The following is a 22,324-nucleotide window of genomic DNA, read 5'->3' as shown; positions in this document are numbered from 1 at the left end:
AGGGATGATTCAGAAGTTCATTAGGCATGCATTTCAACTTGGTGCTTTGGCAGAGCATGACATATGCTGTGAATACTGAACTACCCAGCTGAAATGATGTAGCATATAATTTGTTTCATTTTATTTCCCATCGTTGATACCATTTCTTTTTCTCAACCACCTGGTAGCAGTAGGTCCTGCTGAGACAGAACTTGGTTGCACTGAGAAAGGGCAAATAAGACTTTTCTTCCTTCAGGTTCCCAATATTTTCTCAATAATGCTCAGCTGGGGAGAAAAAACTGACAGAACTCAACTCCATTTCAAAAATCTTTTTAAAAGTTTGAAATGCCAGTAATGGAGCAGTGGTGGTGGTGGTGAGAAATACTAGTAAATGTGTGTGTAGTTATACATGTAATATTGTGGGGTAATGTGCAATAAAGTGAAGGCTATTTACTTTGTGCATTGCTAACTAGGGATGTACGAATTTTGATAAACCCATTCTGTCTGTGTTTCATGGATTATCAGGTGTCTTTCATTCCACTTGCACATTTTTTTTAGGGATGTATGACAATTTCATTCTACTTGCACAAGTGTACATTAGCACACTTCCCCCAAAAAAGTTTAAAAATGGTCCACAAATCTGCACAACTCAGAAGAAGCTGGTCCGCTGTGAAATCCACAGGTCAGCTTCATAGAAATCCGAACTCATTTAAATGTGTTGCAGGTTTCTCCAATATCCCTAGTAGGGGTGTACGAACCCCACTCACCTGTCTGGTCCGGGGCGTCCGCTGGGAGGGGAAAGCAATCCGTCCCTCCCCCCAGAATCCTTCCTGGCCAGCTCTGCTCCGTGGCGAGTCCGCGGAGCCACTGGCTGGGCCCGTCCACAGCCGGACTTCTGTCCGCTGCCACGCAAATGGTGTCCAGCGTAGCGGACACCATTTGTGTCCCTGCCCTTGGCCGTGATAGGCTATGTAAATATTTACGTAGCCAATCACGAAAAGAGCAGGGATGCAAGTGGAGTCTGCTGCGCCATTTGCATCCCTGCTCTCTGCTGTGATAGGCTATGTTAATATTTATGTAGCCTATCATGGCCAACGGCAGAGACGCAAATGTCGTCCGTTACACCGGACGCCATTTGCATCCACAGCCCGGCAGCCAATGGCTGCAGATGGCAGCAGATGGACCCGGACCAGCCGGCGCCAGGAAGTGTCCGTCCCTACTGGACTTCGTGGGGTGGCGGGGGTGAGCAGTAGGGATGGCAAAGAATTTCGCCACAGATCTCGGCGATGCCGAATGCCAGTGCATTCGGCCCCCCGAACTCCGTGTCAGAACGGCCTGCCCCCCCGCCCCCCCGTGGATCCCACCTGGGATGAGACTTACCTGGGGCGAATCTTCCGGGCGGCGGCGGCTCCGGCGGCGGTTTGGCGGCAGTGGCTGTGGCGGCCAATCTTCCGACCAGCTGCTGCCACCGCCATTTCCAGTGTTAAAAAAAAAAAAAAAAAGATGTGATAGGCTACATGAAGATTTATGTAGCCTATCATGGCTAGGTTAAAACAACAACAACAACAACGTGATAGGCTACGTAAATCTTTACATAGCCTATCACGTCTGACTTAAAAAACACACACGCGTGTACACAAATGGCGGCAGCTACGGCCACCGCCATTTGCGTTCCTTATTTTGGGCCATCTTAGTCTACGTAAATATTTACATAGACTAAGACAGCAAAAATAAGGGGGACGCAAATAGCGTCTGCTACGCTATTTGCGTTCCCCTTATTTTCGCCGTCTTAGTCTACGTAAATGTTTATGTAGACTAAAACGGCCCAAAATAAGGAACGCAAATGGCAGCGGCCATAGCTGCTGCCATTTGCGTATGCGTGCTTTTGTGTTTTTTTTAAAGTCAGACGTGATAGGCTACGTAAAGATTTACATAGCCTATCACGGCTGACTACAGGGACGCAAATGGCAGTGGCTATGGCCGCCGCCATTTGCGTCCCTGCTAGCCAGCAGCCAGATGTCCGGCTGCTGGCGGAGCCGGCCGGCGGCTCCCCGAAATCCCCGTGGAGTGGAGCCGGCCGGCCAGGATTCTGGGGGGAGGGATGGAGTGCCTCCCCCCCCCCAGCGGAACCCGGCGGAGACAGGTAAGGGCAATTTCGTACATCCCTAGTGAGCAGTCCATTCTGCCATGGACTCCGGGGGGGGGGGATTCTAAAGAATCCGGCCTCACTGGAGTCCGTGGGAGATTTCTACGCCATCCCTACTTGTTAACCTAAAGCCCTAGGCTTCTGCATTTATAAAGAAGAGCTTTCCTTTTTTGTGCCGCTGTGACAACTTGCAAACCCTCAAACTGTGATGCCTCAGAGGTGCAATCAGCTCATAGATCTCTCCAAAGGGGAGATGTGGAAATCTTCCATTTCAAAGTTACTCAGGAGTACAAAAGGAGAAAAGACAACTCATGCATCCTCTCTTGGTGCTTCCTCATAGCATGTGAAGTGACTAAATTTGAGTCAAGGATAAATTACATGTGACATCTTGTATTGTTCCCAAATAAAATATTGTGTGCAAATCTATTCCTTGTAAAAGTGTTTGGGTATGTGTTTCAGGTGCACACAAGGAAGCCCATTAGGGCATTTTACATTTTCTATCAGAACATACTTCATAAAAGAGCAAATGCATATTCAGCTGCGTTATACATGTATGTACGTCCCAAGCTGGAGAAGTCAAAAGTGAGTTGACATAAGCCACTGACGGAATATTTTATCTGCTGGTAGCTGTAACATGAGCTTGGGAATGTCAGGGGCTGTCTACTTATCTTTCTCCATTGTGAGATGCATACCGACAGAAAAAAAGATATATCTTGACAGATGAGAAAGCCATGCTTTTAAATCAGTCTTGTGTGCACTTAGCCTATCAATCAGGTTTGCCTGCAAATGACATAAAGTTTCACTTAAAATTTGGACAACATAAAATTACTCTAAAACATCCTTCCCCCACCTGGTGCCCTCCAGATATTTTGGACTACAACTCCCAGCATTCCTGATGATTGGGCCATGCTGGCAGGGGCTGGCAGGTTCCCAAACATCTGAAGGAGATCAGATTGGGGAAGTCTGCTCTAGATTCAATTGGAACTTGGAATGTCCTTAATAATAGCATACATCTTGCTAAGGTATAGCAACAGGGGTTTTGTCTTATTTGGAGTTACTGGTCTTTAATGAAGTTGTGTCACAAATAGCGATGTTGGAGAAATCTGTTTGGGGGGGCTGAGCTCAGTGAGGTTTTGCTGATTCGGCTCCCCAGAATCTGGCTCACCCATCTGTGAGCTGGTCCCATTCAGCGTGCAGCGAGTTGAGCCAGCTCGTGGATTTTTGGGTGTTTAGGGGTGTTTTATTTAATTTGTGCAAATCACAATTTGTGCAAAATCACAGCCCTAAACAGTGTGATTTGAAAGGCTGTGATTTTGTGCAAATTGTAATTTGTGCAATTTTTTTAAAAAACACCCAACAAAGTTCATGGGTTTCAGGAACTAGCCTGAGACTTGGTTTGCAAATGCAAGCCAAGTTGGGGTCCCGCAAGGATCTGTCAAGCCCAAAAAGGGCCGGATTTCCCTGTGATGGACAACCCTAGTCACAAAACATTTCATGAAGTGATTCAGAGAAAATGTTATTCAAGGAAGAAATCCAACTGGTTCACAGGCAACATTTCTGATATCCAGACAAGGGGTCTTGAGGCTAAGCCCTGTGGGCCAAATCAGGTCTGCTTGAGACCCCAATCTAGCCCTCTAGATATCCCCAAAAGGCCATGCCCCCTTCCCATGGCCTCACTCACCCCCTTTTCCCTAACAGCTGATCATTTTGTGGTTTCTTAGCTTTCTTCCCCCCCCCCCGCCCCATTCTAAAAATTGAAATGCCTCTCCTAAGGCTTAGTTAATTAATTACTGCTGATATTTTTGGCCCAACCCCTGTTATCTTTGGTCCCACCCACTGCTGGAATGTGGCCCTTAAGAGCTACTTGAAAATTGAGTTTGGCTCTTGGGCTGGCAGCCATTCCGCAACTCCATTCCCAACCAAGGTCTGGGAGATCAGAAATCTGCCACAGCTTTGCATGTTCCATCCTCCTCCTCCCCCACATCCTCTTGCTGTATGTTCAGATTGAGTTAGTTGAAAACCATGGCTTGAAGTTGGCTTTCAATTACACTTTGAAGGAAAGGCTCATTTGTTTCATTTTTCATTAGTTAGTACCCCTAAAATTAGGATGCGCTAACTAGGAATTAGCTTTTAGTTCATACAACACCTTTACGAAAATCCACATCTCTGATGGGTGCTATGTCTTAGTTAATTATAACTGCTTTGTCTATTGGTGGTGAGGAGCAACTTGAAACAATTTTTCCATTATCTTCTGTGTGGCATCTTAGTGTATAAGGAACTATGTCCTCATGCTGTTGGGCATGAGCTTCTCTTGGGTATTAGTCAAAAGTTAGTACATTCCAAACACATACTAGTGGAAATCAGGAAATGTGAAATGTTTCTTCACGGTGTCAGAATCCTTGGTCTCCTATCTTTAGTTAAAAACACAAGTTAGGGCACAATCCTATCTAGATAGGTGGCTGCCTCCGAACTCGGAGGCAACCGCCTATCCAAAGCAGGGCAGGAGAAGCATGGAGGGGATCTTTCCCTCTGTGCTTCTCCTGGCCTGTTTTTGCAGCTGTCTAGCCGTGGGAAGACAGAGCGGGAAAGGAGGCTGCTGTATGACACATAGGATGTGTCATACAGGCAGCTATGCTCTCCCCACCCCACAATGCCCCCAGGCACACCCCTTTCCGGCTGCTCCACACTCCTTTTGAGAGCATGGCAGCACAGAAGTGGGGGAAGGTTGGTTCTCTGGGAATTGACCGCGGAGCGTGGGCTCCAAGGTCAGTTCCCAGATAACAGCATATCCTATGGCCATCTAGCCATATCTAGCAGCCATAGCTATCTAGCAGCCATAGGATCTCTCTCTTAATTACTTTTGAGATTGTTTGCAATTCAGCCTTAATTATGAGTTATCAAGTGCTTTAGGGAAACATTACAACACTTATGTGCTTCATTGCTTATTCCATGAAGTCCTTACCTCTGAATTGTTAGGATTTTTTTTCCTAACATTGTATTGCTTTCTACAGCTCTGTTTCTCAGCAGAATTAAAAATATTACGTAGTAGTTAGAGTTTTAAACTTTCATTTCTTCTTGGAACATGGTGATGAGTCAACTTCATTCAGAAAATGTCCCAGTGAATTCTTAACTCTTTGCAGTTTCCATATTTAGCAAATAGATTGTTACTATTTTGTCTTCAACTTTATAGAAGATGTAACAACATAGATGGTGCCCGCTTTTGGAGTTGGTGGGAGGCAAATCTCCATTCCTTTTTGTTAAGCCTTTGTGGCCTTCCCATTTCATTTAGTTATATACTACTAGGCAAAGTTTAGACCAATCAAATTGGCATGTCATCCATCTATCAAACATTGAATAAGATGTTATTATGCTTTATAGGTGATTATTCTAAAGATTTTTAAATACTTTTGAAAAGTGAGTTTACAAATTAATAAGTAAATCACAATACATTAAAACACCCAGTTAAAGAGCTACTAATAAAACTGTTTTCTGCTGCAGAAACTATGAAAGGCAGGAAAGGAAAAGTTCTTTGTGTAGAGCTAAAAACAGCTGAGCAGAAAAGAACAACAGGTACACAAAGCTCAGTGAAACAGGTGTTAATTTGACTTCAAAAAGACAACAGGGAGGATGCCATAGGAGAGCATGTGCTTCTAATGGAGGTCAACCTAGGCCCTCTGCAAGAGAGAACTTTAAGCAGGGCCTTCTTAGTAGGTCAGAAATGTTGCAATGGGGATTACATAGGGAAGGAGATGATCCCGAGATAATCAGGATCCAGACAGTTTAGGACTTCATAGGTCAAAAACAGCACTTTGCATTGAACCTAGAAACAAACAAATTGGTACGCAATGCAGATTTTTAAAAAAGTGAAATATGATTATGCTGATTCAAACCTATTAACAGTTTTGTACTACCTGAAGGGCAATTTCATTTTCAAGGGCAAACATCACTTAGAGAGTTTTAACGTAATATAATGTAAAAGCACAAAAGGATAAATGACAGTGGCAACCTCTCTGTTGTCGGGCTTTTCTATATGAGGCTTTCATTGTGCACTTGTCATTCCTCACTCATGTTTTTCTTACGGGTGCTTTAGCGGATGTCTTGACCCTCCAATTTTGCTTATATTTTTTAAGACCACTTGTACAGGAGATTTTGGAGCACGGAAAATGTGTGTGTGAGGGGTCATCCCGAAACAAAGCACAAATATCCACTAGTTTAATACCGTTGTTCCGCTGTAACATAGGGCCACGTAGAGGTTATGTAGCAGAAAGTATGGAAAGGCAGGAAAGGAAAAGTTCTTTGTGATGAGATCTGATCTTAACCCTGCAACAAAACCAGAAATAGATAAAGTGGGTTTGCTGGTCGTTCAGTCGTGTCCGACTCTTCGTGACCCCGTGGACCGTAGCACGCCAGGCCTTCCTGTCCTCCGCTCTCTCCCGGAGCGTGCACAAGTCCATATTCATTGCATCAGTGATGCTAGACTCTAAAAAGACATTCTCCTAGCAGTAGGCACAGGTGTCATATCAGATGAAGATGATGAAAGACATTCAATCCCCAGCTGCTACAGAAAATTCCAGGAGCAATGCTGGCTCCAAACGCACTCTCAAGCCGCAAGGCGAACCCTTTCAGGAAAGCATGGCCCTATCTAGAACAGGCATTTCCCCTCCTAACCTGTCTGCTGAATCCCCCCATCATTATCTATTCTGTCTTATCTGGATTTAGTTTGGGTTGTTTCATCCTCATCCAGCATCACTGATTTCGGATGTATATTGCGGGATGCCGCCACCACCTCACCTGTGTCTATTTTTGGTCAGCACGTACCCTCAATGGTTTCATGTCAATGTTAAAAAGCATGGGAGTGTAATAGAACCGTGACCCAAGGAAGCCTCTCTTTTCATTGAGGTTGTAATTTTCTGTGTAATACTAACTGAAGAACTCTCCCACAGTGAATCATAGTGCTGCGTGTGTGGTGGTGTAATGCCAGTGTGGTGTACTAATAACTGAGAGTGTGATGTGTGAGTTTCTGGTTCAAATCTCAGCTCAGCCATGATTATGTGGCTTTATGTAAGCCACTGTCTCTGCCTCAGCGGGGGTAACAATACTGACATACCCTACAGGATTGTTGTGAAGATTACTTTTAGATAAAATGGATAAAGCCCTTTGAACATTAAAATAATGTGACATCCGTGCTGCTGCTCATATAGCATTTGGTGTCATAAATGTTGAACAGGTATTTATTTCTTTGATTTATATCCCGCTCTTCCTCATAAAGAGCACAGGATGGCCAACAACCCACATACACAATACACCACATCGACATAATTAAAATCATGACTCTAAATTCACAAATATGTAATAAAATACAATAAAACCATCAACAGATAGATTATAATACATTAGTTAGGATGAGCAGTATATACTAGAGGAGTACACTGACCACAGGATTTGACTTGGACTCTGGTTTGGCATTTTGGAATGGCTCAGTTCTGCTTGGACCTTTTCAGTTGAGATTCAGAAATCCAAGGCTTTGTGACTCCCACTGGCTATCATGGGAAATCAAACCATGGCTATAATGTGAACCTTTTCCTGTTTGTTAGAAGTGAATAATATTTGCAGGCATAGGAGCCCCTTACATTATGCTTGCCAAATTTCAGAAAAATAGGTGCAGTGGTTTATGTGCTACGCACCTTTATATTTTGACTTTTTAAAGGGAAGTGCTGATATTTTTTAAAATTTCTTAGCAGAGTTGGATGATAATGTCAGGGATACATGCCTCTTCAGGGGGGAACAAGCCTGCCAAGTTTCAGATGAATAGGTTTAGAGGGTTTTGTGCAAGAGCAGCCTCTACATTTTGAGGGTATCCAAAAGAAGAGGTGTGCTTATTCCCCTATGTTCCTTGTGGACCATTCTTCTGAAAATGATAGACAGCATAGAGGTGGCCATAAGTAGGAAAAATGCAAAGTTTCAGAAGGGATAGATACAGTAGTTTATGTGGAAGGGGAGTCTTGATATTTGGCAGGGGGTGATTCATTTCCCCTTTCCTCTTGTGTTTTTTTGGAGAATTTGTCTGAAAATGTCAGACATAACAGAGGTGGCTCCAGGCAATAAACTTGCAAAGTTTCAAAAGGATAGGTGCAGGGGCTAGGGAATTATGATTATTCACAACTAGTTTGAGGTTTGTTTTTTCATAGTGAAGCGTGCTAGCATTGGAAGAATGGCCATCTCATGCCCCATCCTTGTCCTTGTCCAAACCACAGTCGTAAAATGTGCCCTATAATTAGAGGGTGGACCTTTCAGCCACTGAACCCCACACACTTCTTTCCTCCCCCTGTCATCAGTATTTAAAGAAACAAAAGCAAAATATGGTACTTTTGGAGACACACTGCCTGCCTTTCTGAAGCCGAATTGCAAATGAAGCCTCGTGCAGGGACCAGCTTTGATTCTGGTCACTTCAGAAGGAAGCCCACTTTACCTCGGAAAGCACCAGAAGTGGTCCAATGGGGCCCAATTCAGCTCAGGTTTCAAGCAAATCTGATGCACATCCCTAGTATGTATCTTACCTCAAGAGATTGATTTAAAACCTGCACCTTGAATACAACTATACATTTTCTGACCAGCCTAGTACAAATCCAGAAAGAGTTAAGTTGGCTTTCTTTCTAGTTTTTACTTGCCTCTCGCTTTGCAGTTCCTTGGCAAGTTTCCTCTTCCATGCCATTCCTTGACATAGTTTCTAGTATTCATTGTTCCACATTGCTAGTAATTGTAGAAAATTATAATATGCAAATCAGCAATTTTAGTATATGTCCTCCAAAGCAAGTGTTTTATCACAAGCTAAGAAATTGTTTTGCTTCCACAGTGAAAAAAAAAGACAATTGGATGTATTGTGACTGTCTGTCCCTGACTTTATTAAGACTCCTTGGGTTTGTCTCTACAGCATGGTGCTAGATGTGTTGTGTTCTGATGAATGAATGGGCTTGCCTCTCACATTCGATCTCTTTGGTTTCCCTTTCAGGAGTTGGAATTTTCCAATCTCTTTGCAGTCCTGCATTGTATCCACTCATTCTTTGCTGCCAAAGTGGCGTGTTTGGACCCACTCTATGTTGGCAGTCAAGCCACAGCTTCTTCTGCTAATGCTGCTGCTGCTACATCTTCTGGCAGTAGCAAATTAAAGTATACGACTTGATAGCTCCCATTTCTGCACTTGTCACTTTCTGGGAGTATATAAGACTATGTATAAATATTCATCAGACTAGATCCTTGGAGAATAGCAAGCATGAGAATGGACTCAAGAGACAAGTGGCAGTTTTCGGCGGAGTGTAGTCACGTGGGATCATAAATGAGATCTCAGTTTTACAAGGCATCAGGACCCAATCTGAGCTGGAAAAGCTGAAGGGGACGGATATGTTTTGAGAAGGATCTGATTGTGCTTTGAATGACATTGGAAGCAAAAGAAATAAAAATGAATGACCGGCACACAAGGCTGCACTTAAGCGTTTAATACAATTTTCAAGTCTCCATAACAACAGACAGAGAACTGTCATTTTCTTGTTTCCAGATGTTTTTTATATGACAACGTATTGAGCTCTGGATCTGAAGTAATGTCCTCTTGTTAAACTACAAATGACATAACGACAAGCAAGAGGCACACAGAGGGGTAGCAGCAAGGAAGTGACCATGAAAAGATGCTACTATATCTCCATAGAAAAGAAAGCACCTTAAGTACTGTTGCAAATCCATATTTGTGCCCTTTTGACATAGAATCCTGCTCATTCTTAATTTTGCTTTCATCCCATTATTGAAATGATAAAAGTATAGCCATATTAGGCCAACAGGTGTTTTTTAAAAGGAAATATAAGCATAGTGAAGCCATCTGCTGTTGAAGCCTATAATACTTACGCCAGTTAGGCCTTGTTCTCACAAAAGGCAGATGAGATGGAAAACTTGTCCCACTTCAGACTGCTCACAAAATTCAATGCTCCTCCATACAAAGCAACAACACCTTTCAGATAGAAAACTAGTTGTCGGGCTGGATGGATGTAGCATAGCCTTCCCCTTGACATGCTTGTTTTCTCTGTGTGGATGTTTTCAATAAGGGAGCATTTCATTGTGGTTCCCCCTCACCTGCAGTCTGGAGGGGTAAAGCCTAGACCAGCCTTCCCCAACTTGGTTCCCTCCAGATGTTTTGGACTTCAACTCCCATCAGCCCTAACTAGCATGGCCAATGGTCAGGAATACTGGGGCTTGTAATCCCAAACATCTGGAGGGAAGATTGGGGAAGGCAGGTCTAGACACAGGTTTACCATGTCATCTATTTTTGTGAGACCTAGGTCATTACTCTGGAGCAGTTCCACTGAGCTAATAGAACTACACAGAAGTAGTGGCTTGAGAGTCATGGCCTTAAATCCACAAACCCTTTTCTTTCTAGATACAGATTATTTTTTCTTAGGGAAAATCTGTTACAATTCAGAATGATTTTAATTATAAGTTAATCACAAAGCAATGTCAAATGTGATTAATTGTATCTTTTTATTATTCAATTTTATGGAGAAATGTCTTTTAATCTACCAGACTATGTTCTCAAATCCCAAGTATGATATTTTGTTACAGGCAAAATAAAGGTTGCACAAGGCTTCATTTTTAAATTTCATTTGCATATTACCAACAAGAAACCAAGAAGCAGGACTCATTTACTCTTTTGTGTTTTAATGAACAGTTGTTAAAAATAACCTTACAAAAAGCAAGATTTTTTTTCAAGTTAAATGGAACATCTTTCCAATCATAATTTTTGCAGTAAAACTTGGAAAGTTCTGGAAAACCCAAGATGGAATTAATCTCACCCCAATGTTGTGTGTTATAAAACTAGTCCATTACGGAAGACCATAAGCCATTTTATGTATGAGGGCAATAGTCTCTACTCCAATGTACATACATTCATTTTGATGTACTCCATATATGCATAAGGCTCTTCTTCATGGGTTGGATCCAGATTTAAGATGGATCAGTTGCACTGGCAGAAATGGATTTCCCTACCCCCTCCTTCCCACAGCAGCCCCACCATGGTACACAGAGGGTCTGGAGACCCAGAGAATGGGGTGAGCTGTGGTATGTGGGGGGAGGGTGGACCCCCAAAAATCAGGCAGAGAGACCTTTTTGCAAGCAGAGCAGAAGGTCCCTTCCTCTTGCAGAAGGCATGTCCTGGATCCAATGCACAGTGTTTTGGAAACCTGGAAAAGTAAGCAGAGAGGTCTTTTCAGACAGTCAAGTGAACGCACATGCATTGCGAGCGCCTGCCACTGTGACACCACCCTTCCCATGTGCATTGATTCTACACATGTAAAATGCCTGAAAGGGGTTATATGTGTTACATATCTTTTTAAGAATTGAATTTTATGATGAATATAGAGATGAAACTCAAAATTTTGATTGTATATAAGGTTCCAAAAAGCTATTATTAAATATATTTTTCTCAGATAATAATGGGCATAACCCATTGCACAATGAAGTGTGCATAAGCCAGATTCAAATCAATGCACTTGAGTCTGCCCAGCTGTGCAGATTGCTCCCAGTTGTCTCAAACATGTTAGTGCACAGGAAGATCTAAGATTTGCCCTTACACAGTGAGTCTTCTTTGCTTTGTTTTGCTTTTTTACTTTCCCAAAATGTTGGCTCCCCTCCTGCCCTCTCTTTCTCAATTACTCCCCCCACCACCTACCACCAACCCCTCTCCATGGTTTACTGCAAGAAGCTTCACTGGAATGCTGTTATGAAAGGAGTTTTAAAATTTTTAAAGCCTCAATGTCCATGTGTAAGCCCATGAATAAACACACAGGAGCTCTCAGTATTAATGCCCATAAAATACATGGATAGATATAATATCTGTCTCTGTAAACTGCTTAAAGATGTCTTTTGATATGGTAAGCAGTATATAAATTGATAAAATAAAATAATAATATGTGTTCAATACATAACATGGGATGGACTAGTACTATCTCAAATAGAAGCCTGTAACCCAATGTTTTCATCTAATATATATATGCAGCACATACACATTTCATTGCACGATGATAATTGCTGCTGTTTAACCAAGTGTGCAATATTTGTTTGCACTAATATATCCCATTATTTCTAGTTATTATTGAAATTAGTTTGAGTGAAATAGAGGGAAATAATACTAAGGTTCCAATTCTTAAGAAAGAAAACGAATAAACTTTTTTAATGTTAGGTGGTCCAAAATATCCATAAGGATTTTTCACTAGTTGCAGACATGACTATATTGGGAACTTCATAGCATTTGGGAGGAGATATTTATAAATCAGGGTGGGATGTGCTAACCCAGTGGAATTTTTCACTTAAAAATCCCTCATCTTTCTGCCACACGAAATCACAAACTGCTTGAGAAATGTGTCTGAGTTTCAAAAATGGTTTGCCATCACTGGGGGGAGGTATGGTTCAAACAGAACACATATAACCTCCTTTGGGACCTCAGTCAATATCCTTTGTGTGGGAGAAGGGGGATGTACATTGGGCAACATGTTGATGGTGAGTTGTGTGAATCAAACAATTTCACCTGATTCGCAGTGACCCTATTATACTCTTTTGGGGGTGGAGAGGAACATTGAGATCTGTGAATCAAGCATACAACATATGCACAATGTTCCCAGCTCACACAAGATATCATTTTTTGGTTACTAGGCAACTGGACTCCTGGGGCCAGTCCCCTGTCCCACTGCATCAAGGTGGGCAACTTCCAGGGGTCTGGGATCACATTTCCCTCACTGGGGGCCACAGACAACAATTTGAGAATTCTGTAATAGATTCTCGAATATTTTAAAATTCAGACCATTCAAAAGACCAATTAACCCTTCCTCCCCCCCCCCCAACATATACACACAGAGACACAAATCACATTAGGCATGTTTGCATGTAAGCCAGGATAGTACATGCTTCCCATTCACTCCACTTAGCTGCTCCTGCGAACAACAAAACAATCCAAAAATGGTTTGTTTAGCATGTTGTCCAAATCCAGAACCCTGGCTTGATGCTCCCAAACAAGCCAGGATTCTTAAGCCAAGTACAAACCATGGTTTACATAAACCATGGCTCATAAAGGGAGCAACAAGCCAAGTTCCCAGGTTCAGACAAATAGGCAGCTGAACAAACAATTTCTAGTTTGTTTAGCTGCTCATGCTAGTGGGAGTGAATGAACTTCATGCATCATTATAAAGCTCATTCATGGTAAGTCAGGATTTACTAGAATGCTGGCTTACTATTCCATGCAACGTCAATTAGTGCATCAAATCCATTTTGTGAATCCACTGTATGTTGTTTACAATTATACATTCAGAGTAATATGTCTAAGAGCATGGTGCAAGTTGAATTATTTGGCACAAAAGAGATCTGAACTGTTGTCATTAGAACAGAGGGTTGAAAACAAAATCTTACCCACTGACTTCAGTAGGATCAGTGATAAGCCAAGTACAGCTCTGAGCATGATTGCTTTTATTTCTCATGCATTTAAGAATGGTTAAGCCAATGGCTCGCTTTGTGGTTGATGTGAGGATTAACACTCATTAATGGGAATTATCATGACGGTGCCTTAAAAATTTCAGTGTTCGCATCCCACACAACTACAGTAATCCCTGTACAATTAATTTCTCATAGCGGCAACCAATGGAACTGTGAAGGTTTTACTTTTTGTATGTTCTAAAGTGTCTCCTTTGTGAAGCTAAAAGCAGAGATTATCAATATTATGTAGTGGGCCATATATATAACACATATTGCAGATGGGCCTAATGTATAATTAGGAGGTGACTCGTGTAGTCATATTTCTTGCACAATAGTCACTACAGTGTGTGTGGCATGTCTGGCATTGATAGACCTGCCTCATTTGTACCTGTCTATGACAGCCAACTATCCCAGTATCATCATCAGCAGCAGCATCATTATTGGTCATGTTTGGTTTACAGACTACCATAACAATGAGGATGCCACTAAACTCAATAAAAATTACATATATGGTAGCTCAGAAGAAGTTGCCTTATATGGAGTCAGACCATGCATCCAAGTAGCCTGCCATTGTCTACTTTCTGGCAGACACTCCAAGGCCTTGGGCAGAGCCCTGTTACCAGAGATCCTGTTAGCTGGAGCCAATGGGCATTAAGCCAGAGACCTGTATGTAAAGCCTGTGCTCTTCCAGAGCTATGACCCTGCTCAGTTCGAGTGAGTTAAGGATGCTGATTGCCCTCATTTTATCAAAACATCTATTGCAAAATGCTATGACAGAATGATGAGTGTTTATGCTCTTATATATTGTTTATATTGTGCTGCCCGTATTATCCTTAATATGCAATGATGGTGATATTATTGAACTATCCGTATAGCAATGCCTAAATACATTGAGTAAATGATTCGGATCTTTACATAGATAGTGAATGAGTACAAAACTGAGCTAAATTCTGGGCTTATCTATAAAAAATAGCTGTGCAACATTAGGTATGATATGGGAAACTAGCTGTAGTCCTGAGGTCTATGTGGACCAGACTGTGCTAATGCTTGTGACTTTCTCTCTAATGTTCCCAGGCAGCAGCTCCCAGTTCCCTGGCTCACACTTTATGACCAATCTTGCTTTTTATACTTGAAAGGGGTTGAGATCAGTTGGATGATTTGCATGCTTGCATCATCTGTTGACAGGGAATACCGTAGGAAAGCCCTGAGCATGTACATGCTTTGGACTTTGGTCTTCAGTTGGCGAGTTGCACCATAACTTAATGTGAGATGCAGCTGCGTCATCACTCCCTGAGTGTGTATGTGCGAGTTTAGAACACAGACAGAAAGAGGGCCTTTGGTTGAAAAGTTGGACAGGTCTCCTATACCTTTAAACATTGTGTTGAAAAGGGAATTTCAGCAAGCACAGAAGAAGCTACATCGATTTCAACCCTACTTGAGATGCTACATTTATTGGGTGCAAGCTTATGCATGTTTAGACAGAAAAAAAGCCCTTCAACTCCTAGTATGCCTAAGCCAGCCATGCTGGCTAGGAGTTGCAGGCCTTTTTCTGTCTAAACTTGCTTAGGATTGTACCCTAAAACTCCATTTGCTGTGCCACAATTAAAAGTACAGAAGCTGCCCTGCTATGCTTCCTTAGATTTGACTGTCCTAGAGAGGAAAGCTGGACATAGATGGTGGTGTGTATATGAATTGAAATGTATGTGTGTCCAAGGACAATGGGACTGCAGCCACTGTCAGTAATGTTCTTCATGAAAGCACTAAATTGTAATCGGTTTCACATAATGAAAATACAGACTATGAATATCTTGGGACTATTGTACTGGAAACATAAACAAAGTTGAGCATTCTTTCTGTACAATGGGACACAATTCTTGATAAGTTGCCTATCATATTTTATAGGTGAAATTACCAGTCAAAATTGCAAATAGACACTAAGGCTGGCATCCACTCATGCTCTGTTCCTGAACCTAAAGCACTTAGGGAGATGGTGGGCGATAGGTTGTCTTCCCACCACAACTGGCTGGGCTGCATCCCCCAATCCTCAAGCATAGAGCTTTTCTAGGGAGTGGGAAGATGTAGGAGCTGACAAGGTCATCATGGGAAGAGACTGAAAAGCCATGCTCCCTATGCAGCCTTTGGATCCCTGCCTGATTTGAAAGGGCTTTCATAGAAAAGAATAGCTTCAACTTGCAATCGGATTTTTTTGGCATCCTGTCATTAGGTAGCAATAGGATAGGGGATTTAAATGCCACATATTCCAATTTGGGAGGCACTCATATAAAGCACATACTGTATTTTCTGCTCTGAAGATTCAAAGCTTTATTGTAATAAATACTGTTTCATGAAGTATAGATCAAGAAATTAAGTGTGCTTTAGTTTAGCTAGTGGTAGGAACTCTATTTTGCTTATTGTGAACTTTTCAGAGCCACTCATATTCAGCATGGCTCATGGATGTAGGTTATGTTACTTAACAAGGAGTGAAAGGAATCAGTGCAGCCTTCCCCAACCTGGTGCTCTCCAGATGTGTTGGACAGCAACTCCCATCATCCTCAGCCAGCCATGATAGCTGTGATACTGGGAGTTGTAGTCCAGCACATCTAGAAGGCACCAGGTTGGGGAAGGCTGAATCAGTGCCTAAATATGTTGTACTTCTTAACTGAAAAGGTTGAAAATACGGGCAGAAGTGGGTATAGTTTTTTCCAAATGTCATCAAAATAAGTAGTTTTGGATGAACACCTATGTACATGTTTCACTTCAGAACAGATATGAGGCTCTCCTCATATGGTTCAGATGATGGCAACAAGGGAAGAGGGCCTTTTCATGGTAGTCCCCCAATTGTGGGATGCTCTCTCCAGTGAGGTCTGCCTGGGCCCAACATTGTTGTCTTTTTGGTGGCAGGCTAAGATATTCCTCTGTTCCCAAGCATATGATGGACTTCCTAATTTAGTTGGTTTATCAGGCTGTGGTATTTTATTATTAACTGTTTTAGCTATTTTAAATTGTTTTACATTTTTGTATGTTTTAATTTTTGTTGCAAGACACCTGGAGCATTTTATTATTTTTTTTAAAGAAAGGCATCTAAGAAATTTTAAGAATATAAGAATAATTAATAATAATAATACTATTATTTCCCCCCATATGTATCCTTTAAGAGAATACACATCAGATTATTACTGGGGAGCCAGACAGTACTCTTGGCCCAACTTCCAGCACATGGCTGCTGCTGATCCACCCCCAGACAGCCACACATTAGCACGGCCACTTGCAATGATCTATGTGTGACCAGATGCTTGTGAGTAAATTTCCACGTGATTGGGATATCCAATTGTGCTGGTGTTCCAATCGCATTAACAGCAGCATGCTTGATGCAGAGCACAGCCCCACTCCCCAGTAATCATGTGATGCCCCCTTTCATGCAGTAGTCAAGCCAGTAACCCTTTTCAATACCAAATCTGTCTTCTGATGCCACTTTGTGCTAGCAGTCAACTTTTGAAGCTCTATTGTTTGCCACTATTATGAAGGACTATTACTTACTCTTGGGCATTCCATCTGGTAAAACACCCTGTGCACTGAGAGAGCACCTAGCAGAGAGAGGTGTTTTTTAAAACATGGGAGGGAGTCATCCCAGGCATTTGAACACTCTAGGGATGTGTTCTAAGGACTTCCTTGTATATGGATAACCTCGTGCATGCATTTAAAGGCTGACATGAATCATGTTTGAGCAGGTAGCAACAAATATTTCCTGTAGTTTCCATGGAAAATAATTCACTTTAAAATAAAAATAAAAATGGACCATTCTTAGAAAACAAAACCTATTTGAAATAAATGAGGATTTCATCAGACCTACACTCTTTTTTTTGAGAAGGGGGAAATGAAACATTTGGATTTCAGATTCATGCTTGTGACACTAACAGGTGCATGAACTCCAGTGTGAACACAGAGATCCCAGACCTACAGGAGTAGCTTCACTCATGTCAGTGCAAGATACAGATCTCTGTTCACAACACTACATATGCAGAGAGTGTGTGTCTGTTTCTGTGTCTCTGCTTTCATCCTTCTGACATGAATGGAGCAGCCAAACCACACATCACAGAACATATGGTGGTCTGATCAAAATCAGTTCATCAGATCACCAGTTCAGGCAGGTTTACCTGTGCATAACTCCTACTGAATTCCATTGGACTTGCATGCACATAAATGAGCACAGGATTTCAGCTGTAAAATGTTTCTAAATAATGTGAGCAATAGATGGCCTACAGTTGTCCTGCTTACAATATTTATCTATGACCTTTAGAAATATGCTTGATTTTAAGGGTTGAGCTCCCTCCTAATGTTCCAAACTTATAATCTAACAATGGCTTTCTTCAAATGATAGTAATAAGCCCTCAGACACTACTGAACAAAATGAAGATCAAATTTATTTCTGTATGTTACCATATATTTTACACTTGCTTTATGATAAAAAATATCTCTAATTAAAGTATGTATATATTGGTTGGGAAAAAGGACTATTTTTGCAGCAGATACACTATCTTGACAGAGAAGAATAAAATCATCTCAGCTGTGTTTTCCCCTTACCTTAAAATTGTCTGATTTTTCGCTTATTCTCATTGCTTTGTGCATTACTAATGTCTCATGAATTTTAATTTGTGGTTGGGGGAAATGGCAGAGCAAATGTAATATAAAGTATTATATATTTTATAAATACTGAAGTTTAAAAGACCAGATCAAACAATCTAAATATTTATTTCATTTTTAATTATGTTTGTGACTGTTGGTAGTGTTTTGTGACTCACAAGCCATCTAGTTGTCTAAGCTCATTAATGTACCACTAATAAAACCCTTCCTTCTGTTTGGTTTGGTTTCCTTGATTTGTAATCAAACATACATAAAACAGAAAATAAAATAATTTTTTAACTGCTTCTTTTGCATCTGGGTATATAATGTGTGTATCTGCATGCACTGCAAATTAAATGTTGAGTCTGACCCTGTGTGTATATGTGCTATACTTCCTCAAATCTGGACTGCTCTGTCTTCCGATCTCCTGCTCACCAAACCTAAAAGAGAGCTGTCAGAGTACCTCATTAGGCTGAAGACCTTGGCCACCCATCCCTCCTTGGAGATAAGAAGTACCTTGAATGAGATGACTGGTGAAGGATAGATGAAAGGTTCATACATACTAATAGTAATCTCAGTTCTCCCATACATACTAATAGTAATCTCAGTTCTCCGAGTGCCTGTCCTTAAGTAGCCAAAACAAGACCACCCCCACACAAGAGGTCAACCCCAAGATTTGCAGAAGCATAAAAACCTCTGGTAGAAAAAACCTAATGGAGAGAACCCTCCCACCCCCAAATTCCAATGAAGTCTGAGCATGCTCAGTGACCACAGAATGCTGACTGCTGGAGGAAAAAACAACACCGACAAATGGGTTGGGTTGGGTAGGGAGGGGGAATGGGATGGAATGGCTAGAATCCTGAACAAAAGCACTGTTGCAGATCCCTCTTGTGTACTTCTACAAACAGTGCATAACTTATGGAATTCTCTACCAGAAGATATGTGAATAGCCACCAGCTTAAATGACACCTCAGATCCATGAAGGATAGGTCTCTCAATGGCTATGGCCTAGAACTGGAAGCTCCATTTTGAAAGGTGATATAAGGAGGACAAATCACAAGGGGTGGTCATGGCCTTCAGGTCCTGCATTAAGCAGAGTGAGGTGGCCACCTCAAGCAGAAAATGCTTGTGGGTGGTGGTGAGGTGTTGGAGGGCACAGTTGTATGTGCACTACACAACCTGCCCTGTGCCCCCTAACCTAACTTACTTCCTTTAGGTATGGTGGAGACAGACAGTGTTGTAGTAAGATTCAGCTGCCGGTCTGGTCAGCTTTTGTACATGGAACCAGGAAGTGTGTGTGGCGGGGAGGGAATACCATCTTGCCTTCATTTTAGGCAGCAAATCGTATTTGGATAGCCCTACTCCAGAGGTTCTCTACTGGACCCAATTAGAGTACCTGATTAGATGGACCTTGGTTTGGTCCAGCAAAGCAATCCTTAAGTTTGTTTGTTTGGTGGAGATAGGAAGAAGAGGTGCCATGAGAGTTTTACCCTCTCCCCTCAATTGAACTTTAGTTTTGCAGTATGGAGTATGCTCTGGTGACTTTAGTTTTGCAGTATGGAGTATGCTCCTGTTCTCCATGGCCAATGGGAGGACATCCCACCCACGCTGGGCTGGGCCCTGGATATGATGTATCTGGATCCCTATTGGCTTCTCCCTATACTATACACATTGTTTCTTGGGGTTTCCTTCCTTTCCTTGTATTTTTCCCTCCACTTTTCTCTGGAGGGATTCTTCTGCTTTTCTAGTCTGGGGGGATGGCCGCTGCCCTTTGGGGAGCAACTGACATTACTGGAGTCTGCTTACTGCGGGAGGAGGAGCCCCCCCCCATCTTCTTGCAAGCATCTCCCCACATGGAAATGCAATGGGAAACTTACAAATCAATGTGAGGTTCATCCCTTAAGAACAATCGATGCTTCTTTTGTAGTTAAGTGTGAGAACCCATTGGCCTGGCTCACATAGTTCCTCTTTACAGATGTTACTCTAATATCATAGCATCCAAACATGCTATAGCAACTCCCATGCCTCAATGGATGAGTCTCACCCCAGTCAGCATTAATCTCAAGGCTTTGCTCTGTAGCACAACTGACTGACAAGTCAGCTTTTTCTCCAGATAATGCCTAGTGCTGAATGAATAGATACCACATAATCATTTGTTCAGATGAGATAGAGGAAATAAAGGGCAAGGGCACCATAGCCCCGCACTCTGCTTGAACGGAGAGAAATAATAGTGCTTTGACATTCCGCTTGGTCATAGAACAAGCTTGGCTTTCAACGTTTCAAAATGTGGTGTGGAGTTTAAGATGGCTTGTTTGGCAACTGCAGCCCAGAGTCTTTGCCAGTACTACCTGACGATGCCACAGATTGAACCTGAAATCTTTGGCATTCAAAGCAGGTGCTCAGCCACTGAACCATGGTCCTTCCCTTGTCTCCGTATTATCTTCTAGGGGTACAAAACAGGTGAGATAAATGCCATGCAAATTTCTGCACCTCTTCTCCACTGTATTGCTGCCACTTTTAGGGGATAAGGAAACTTGTAGGGTGATGGCCACATATCATACACTTTATGTCATGAAACATTACTAGTGATGGGGGCGGGGAGGGAGAACAAGACATGGGATTTCTGTTTTTGGCAGCCCAGCATCTGCCGGGATGTCTTTTTGCAGCCTGAGTATAATGGGGATAATGTAGAGGTTGAAAATACATTCTCTTTGCTTTCTTTGGGTTTTTGCTTTGACACATTTGAATGCATTATTGGACGTTTTTGCCAGATCACTTTCTTTAAAATCCTGGCAGATAGTTTCATAATTTTCTCAGTGCGGTAGTTATTTAACATTACATTTAGTATCCAGCTATACAGCTAGCGTGAATCTCCAGGACAAGAGCTCTTTCTAAAGAGATCAAAGCAAAGATCATGGCTTAATTATCCATGATGAATTATACTGAGACCATACGTGCTAGCAATACCACACTGTGGAAAATCTAGCTCTATGAATAAAAACATTATATATATGCCATAGAGATGTGTCTTAGGCTGTGCACAGAGTATTATTTCTGAGGAGCAATGGGAACAATTTCCTGTTATTACTGTGGCACTCACCCGGATCTTACGCTGCTAGCTTGACAATTGTGGAAGTGTTATTGGGGAAACTTCACTGGAGAGAGAAAACATGTTGGTTCCATTTTCTAATTCCTACACACTCACTTCCCTGATCTTGTATAAACTGATAGTGCTGAAATTGATTAAACCAGATTATAAGTATTCTCTGATCTATTCAATTTCACACTTAAGGGAAACATTTTTAAAAGGGGATTTCAATGGTAGGATATTGCTGAGAGGGAGAAATAACCATATGCTTGTGTTTTTCTCCCTTTTAAAAGGATAATGTGAGCACTCATGGATTGTGGCTAGCACCCATCCTTTCATATACTAAAAACACAACTTCATTCATTTATTTTTATCTGGCAAATATTTTCAAAAACTCAATGCTTTGTTTCATAAACTGGGCTTCGGGTGGGACTCCTCTTGGCCATGAATAAATGCAACTTCCAATTAAAGAAGGTGGGTTCGGCTTTCTGGATCTTGCTTTATATCATTGGGCCTATCTGGTGATCTGTAACAAATTTTGGTCTTTTCCACTCAGATTAGATTTTCCACCTTGGTCATTTTGGGAATCTTCCAGTTTGGAGCCTCTCTCCAAATTAATGGCATTAAGTTCTCAGCATATTAAAATGCATAGGGTTCCTCCTACAGTTGTTATTTTATTATTATTATTATTATTATTATTATTATTATTGACATTTCTATACCGCCCCAAAGCCAAAGCTCTCTGGGAGGTTTACAAAGATTAAAAACATTAAAAATACAATATGCAGAGATTAAAAACTACAGTTATGGCTGTTAGAGATATCTAGGGATGTTGTGAGAGTCCACATGGAGTGGGATGGAGTCCAATGGACTTTGCTCACCCTCCCAGACCCCGCTCACTGAGCTGCAGGGAACTTGCAGACCCGCTTCTCAAGTGCCCGGCACCTCGGCAAGTGCCTGGCAGCCATCCACCCTTGTTGTGAGCTGCT

General features: G+C 41.9%; 1 protein-coding gene across 1 annotated transcript in view; it reads left to right on the top strand.

The window, feature by feature from the left end:
* Positions 1 to 10,749, top strand: part of LOC146346983 (gamma-1-syntrophin-like) — a 58,914-nt gene extending 48,165 nt beyond the window's left edge. Inside the window, exon 7 of the mRNA XM_084851456.1 lies at positions 9,135 to 10,749. Within this exon, the coding sequence (XP_084707582.1) occupies positions 9,135 to 9,305 (171 nt within the window). The 3' untranslated portion in view covers positions 9,306 to 10,749. The remainder of the gene's footprint in view (positions 1 to 9,134) is intronic.
* Positions 10,750 to 22,324: the final 11,575 nt, after the last annotated feature.

Source organism: Heloderma suspectum, chromosome 4 (genome assembly GCF_057233095.1).
Source record: "Heloderma suspectum isolate Gila_16-S chromosome 4, 16-S_ref, whole genome shotgun sequence".
In the NCBI taxonomy this organism is placed as follows: Eukaryota; Metazoa; Chordata; class Lepidosauria; order Squamata; family Helodermatidae; genus Heloderma; species Heloderma suspectum.
Note: the sequence above shows the minus strand (reverse complement) of the source record. Positions and strands in the feature narration are given on the sequence as shown.